This window comes from Aethalodelphis obliquidens, unplaced genomic scaffold, assembly GCF_003676395.1.
Source record: "Aethalodelphis obliquidens isolate GAN/ISIS:26980383/991018 unplaced genomic scaffold, ASM367639v1 scaffold50, whole genome shotgun sequence".
Taxonomy (NCBI): Eukaryota; Metazoa; Chordata; class Mammalia; order Artiodactyla; family Delphinidae; genus Aethalodelphis; species Aethalodelphis obliquidens.
The window spans coordinates 4,595,452-4,600,968 of record NW_020837994.1 but is presented as its reverse complement, the minus strand read 5'-3'; the positions used below and the strand labels follow the sequence as shown (position 1 = coordinate 4,600,968).

The 5,517-nt window shown below is 35.7% G+C and overlaps 1 protein-coding gene across 3 annotated transcripts in view; it reads left to right on the top strand.

Moving 5' to 3' along the window:
• RSF1 (remodeling and spacing factor 1) overlaps window positions 1–5,517 on the top strand; it is a 165,566-nt gene that overhangs the window by 143,150 nt on the left and 16,899 nt on the right. For all 3 annotated transcript variants that reach the window (XM_027083495.1, XM_027083493.1, XM_027083494.1), the window contains exons 10-11: window positions 3,082–3,136; window positions 4,321–4,430. In XM_027083495.1, the coding sequence (XP_026939296.1) occupies window positions 3,082–3,136; window positions 4,321–4,430 (165 nt within the window). The remainder of the gene's footprint in view (window positions 1–3,081; window positions 3,137–4,320; window positions 4,431–5,517) is intronic.

The window sequence follows — 5,517 nt, the reverse complement described above, 5'->3', positions numbered from 1 at the left end:
TAGTATCATGTCATCTGCAAACAGTGACAGCTTTACTTCTTCTTTTCTGATTTGGATTCCTTTTATTTCCTTTTCTTCTCTGATTGCTGTGGCTAAAACTTCCAAAACTATGTTGAATAAGAGTGGTGAGAGTGGGCAACCTTGTCTTGTTCCTGATCTTAGTGGAAATGCTTTCAGTTTTTCACCATTGAGGATGATGTTTGCTGTGGGCTTGTCATATATGGCCTTTATTATGTTGAGGAAAGTTCCCTCTATGCCTACTTTCTGCAGGGTTTTTATCATAAATGGGTGTTGAATTTTGTCAAAAGCTTTCTCTGCATCTATTGAGATGATCATATGGTTTTTCTCCTTCAATTTGTTAATATGGTTTATCACATTGATAGATTTGCGTATATTGAAGAATCCTTGCATTCCTGGAATAAACCCCACTTGATCATGGTGTATGATCTATATTTTACTCTTGCCTCACATACTTTAGAATATGCTGCTGCAGTTAAATACTTTCAGTTTTAGAAATTTATGTTAAAATGTGCCACATTTGTTTATATTATTGGTCTCCCATTTACTAGTTCATCTACTTTCTCTTCTATCCTTGGTAATCCTCTTTACTTAAATGTCATCCTTTAAGAGGACATCTGTTATTGTGCCTTTACATCACACTAAATCCTATACGAGACCATTCTAACAAGGCAAGTTAACTGTTACTGTTGTTTGTGAATTCCCCCAAAAATCTGGTTAACAAAGCTTTCATTATTTATAACTCCTAATATATGTATATATTAGGAGCTCTAAATAGCAAAATATGTATGTTTCTAAAGTAAATAATATATTAACTGTAAATACAGGTGACTTCATCTCTTTTTAAAAGTGAGCATTTTTATTCATGCTGTTTCAAATCTGTGAAATAATTTCTCTAGCATTCATCCTAACAACTTAGAGCCTTGCTTACTGTCTATGTCATAGTGCTAGAGCATCTTTCCCCTTGTTTGTTCTTTTAGTCAACATTTAATGAACATTTATTGAGCACCTGCTTTATGCTGGGCAATGTAATCAGCATGAGGTGTATGATATGTGGCTCTACGGTATGGTGGAAAAGAAGGATGTGTCAGTGAGTAATTAGTACTAGCCAGCAACTGTCTATAGAGCTGGAGCTGTGATGCTCTGTGAAATCTCATGTTTCAGTCCATTCAGCTGATATGTAAATGTCCCTTCCTGGACTTGGTGCCAGAAATTATTGGGAATTCAAATAGCTATGTACTTCCAAAGTACTATTACTAGTGCTTTGCTAGCAGAGAGTTGGATTTAATCAGGGTTGGAATTTTCCAGGTAATATAACAGAGGGAAGGAGAGAAAGAGACAAGGAATTTGAGAGTGTATGCAAAGGAGTATTTGTAATGATGGACCATGGAGTCTAAGCCAGGTAAGGGGGAAAGTAAGGACACAAAGGGAGTGCCGGACAGTGAAAAAAGGGTAGGGTCAATGGATAGATCTCCCACTGGAGTCAGGGAATGGTTGAAATCAGTGTAACAGAGGGAGTGAGCTGGAAAGTGAGTCAGTAGAAGTCAGAGAACAGGTTCCTTGAAATTGAAATTTTAGAAAGGGTGTGGTTATTGGTAATAATAAGGTCTGGGCCCAATATGATCATTGAGCTAGGTGGTGAGATAGAATGGAAGATGTGACTTTCCATAAGATTACTGAGCAAGAGAATGCCTTGATGAGAAATCATACCTACCGTCAAGATCTTACTCAGATATTACCACCTATTTAAAGCCTTCCCGAGTTTCTCAGCTCTTCAGAGAAAATCCATTCCTTTTTCTCATTTCCATTATACCTGTTCGTAATGGACTACAGTTAGCTGTTAAATAATTGTGAGGGCAAGAACTATGTCTCATTTACCTTTCGATTTCCAAGCTTGACACAAGTCAAGACCTAACATGGAACATGACTAAGTGTTTTTTCCATTGAGTTGAGAAGAGAAATAATGGTCAAGTGAAAATAGAGCTTTTGAGGAAACTGATACCACAATAAACTTGGTTAATGTAAAGAGGGACATGTCAAACATATTTAATAACAGAGAGCTGAAGTTTTGAATTATCCACGTAGCCTTTCCTATTAATTTCAGCTAGTACTGTTCTTCCTTTCCTAGTTTTTAGTTCATTAACTGTACTAATTTTTTTAAATGTTTTGATTAAAATAACTTTATTTTCTTACATGCCAGTTTTATTTAATAGCTTCATAACCCATCTCTTAAAAAGACTATAAAATTCTTGTTAGCCCAGGGTTTATGGGGCAGTAAAGGCTGTGTTCTAAAGGACCCACACAACTGGATCATTAATGTCCTATATGGGACATCACAAATAAAGGGAGGAAGAGTGGTTACTATTTCTGTTTAGTTGAACATACACTGGCATGTATGTAAAAGCTCAGCTGTTCTTGGTGTATTTGAATTAACTTTGGGAGAACCAGAGAAAGCTTCTGTTCTGTATAGCAATTCGTTGTGTAAAATTTGTTGAATTAAAATCAACAAAGATTTCTTTGAAATGAAACTCTATGTCATTAGTGTCCATAAATCCACATTTTCTGGAGAAGTCTTAACTGGCTCTGAAGATATCTTTGTTGTAAGCATCCTAGAGTGCAGAGACATATGGCTGTATTGCTCGTTTTCTTCTCTGCAAACAAGAAGTGGATGGTCTTAGAATCATTCACATACGGTATTACTGAGAACTTCCAGCATAACAAAGATCCAGTTTGTCCAGAGTTGGTGTTCCATCTAATCACTTCATCAGTGAGTCATAAGCATGACTCTTTTCATCAGATTTCCTTGTCTGTTTCACTTACAGGTTTTATTTTACCTGGCATAAGTCACTTGTAAAGCTAAGTTTTCATACCTTTAGGAAGTGTTGTGCCTGCCACAGATACCAATATTATAAATTTCATGGATAATAACTAACATGTCTGTGACCTAGCTTCTGCTGTTACCATGAATCATAATTTTAGTATTATCTGTGTTAGTAATGTTTTCATAACAATTTTATTTTTAGCAAATCTCACTTTGTGTGCTTTTTTGTTTTTTACTTAAAGGAAAGAACGCTTGGTGTATGTGGGTATCAGTATTGAAAACATCATTCCTCCACAAGTAAGTTTCTGGTTTATAGCATTTTTAAAGAGGAGACTGCCAAAATTGTTCTAAAATTTAACTCACTTTATGTAATATGAGTGGTTTTAAATATATAGTATACCTATTTTATTAAAAATGAAAATTTAGCACCTTAAAGAAATCACCCAGGGCTTCCCTGGTGGCGCAGTGGTTGAGAGTCCGCCTGCCGATGCAGGGGACACGGGTTCGTGCCCCGGTCCGGGAAGATCCCACATGCCGCGGGGCGGCTGGGCCCGTGAGCCATGGCCGCTGAGCCTGCGCGTCCGGAGCCTGTGCTCCGCAACGGGAGAGGCCACAACAGTGAGAGGCCCGCATACCACAAAAAAAAAGAAAGAAAGAAATCACCCATTTCCCTCATGATTAAAATTATGTGTATGCAGATAGCCCCAAAATGTAATATCACATCCAAACCAAGTTTAAAGCTCACCCCACGGAGTTTATGTTCTATTTTTTTTTTTTTGTACCCTAAATTGGGTAATTCGTTTTTAGCTTCTTTATGTGCTATTTATGTGAAGGGACTAAAAAATAGTTCAGGGAGATTTGGTTTTTAATTCCCTCCTTTGGGGGTTATCAGAAACTTCAGTTTGTGTTCTTACAGTTCAGTTTCTTTGAAGGGATACCATTGTTTTGCAGTTATTAATCTAATTTATAATTGAGAAAGCTATCTCATGAGTGAAAGTATATGTAACATGATATTCATTTGAAATGAAGAAATTTTCTTAGTTTCATATGCAGTTTCATTCAGGCTTAATTAAATCACACACTGAAATAACCTGTCTTGGTTAGTTATTTTTCTGGAGCACCTTGCCCCTTTCTTCTTCTAAACCCATTATTTCATTTATTCAGCATATCTTTTGATTTATGTGTGTTTAGTTTCATTATCGGTGGATAGACTTCATCATGATTGTTTTAAAAGAGGTAATTATAAACTCACAAAAGCATAAGTTTAATACAGAAGTGTTTTCATCCTTTGATCACCAATATTCTTTTTAATCTCTGTACTTAGTGTTGCCATGTTTATGCAGTTTTATGGGAATCATTTCACTTTTTTTAAACCTTTCACATGTGCTGCCTAGATGGACATTAGAAAGCTATTAATTCCAAGGAACTTTGTTCTGTTGTGATTAATAACCTATATACTTATTATCATATTTTTAAACCAGGAGCCAGATTTTTCTGAAGATCATGAAGAAAAGAAAAAAGATTCCAAAAAATCCAAAGCAAACTTGCTTGAAAGGAGGTCAACAAGAACACGGAAATGTATAAGTTATAGGTATGAAATCTGTGAGAATGAAGGAGTGGAAAATGTTTTTGAAACAACCTGACCCCAAAGTATATGCTTTTCCCATTACAATGACAGTGATGATTAGAAATTGTGTATATATTTCTTACTTACCGTCTTTAGAATCATAGAATTTTAGAGCAGCCAACATCATCTTTTCCAAATGTAATTTGCTCGTGTTATCCTCTTCTGTTTAACATACTTTGTCCAATTTCTGTAGCTCTGGGGATAAGAACCGATGCCTTTAACAAGGCCCACAGGCACTGCATAGCCTGCCCTGCACTTAGCCTTTCAGCTCCATCTCATCCACATTTTCCCTTACTCTCTCAGGTTAGCCACACTGTCTTCTTTCGGTCCCTTTGTGTAGACTGTTTACTTGAATTTCCCTCCTGTTTTTTACCTTGTTAACAATCCTCTCTTAATCAAACCCCTCTATTATATGCCCTCATAGCAACCAGTTTTTTTTCTTGAAAGTACTTCTATATTTGTAACAATCGTGATTTTAATTTTTTGATTAATATTGCTCTCCCGCACTATACTGTTAACATGAAGGTGAGTACCATGTCCGTGTTATGCATCCCTCTGTTCTTTACAGCTAGCATGGTGCTCCATCAGTACCTATTGAGAGACTCAATAAATATAGTCTGGTTTACCATCTGCCACCAGAAATATCAGAGAGAGATTTTTCCATAGTCATTCTGTTAGTAGCTAAACCTAGACTAAAACCTTATCTTCTTTTTTTTTTTTTTTTTTTTTTATTCATTCATCTTAGGTGTGAAATATGTTGTAGTACTTTTCACAGTGGTATATTAAAAAACTTTTTGTTATGTAAAATTTCAAATATATACAAAACTAGAGAGCATAGTATAATGAGCCCCTTCTTATGTACCCATTACCCAGCTTCAGTAATTTCATGACTGAGTTTTATCTGTACCTCCACCCACTTTCCTCAGTTATAGAGTATTTTGAAACAAATCCCAGACATCATATAATTTTATCTGCAAAAATTTCAACATGTACCTTTAAAGGATTAGGTACCATTATTTCACCTCAGATTTTTTTTTTTTTTTTTTTAACA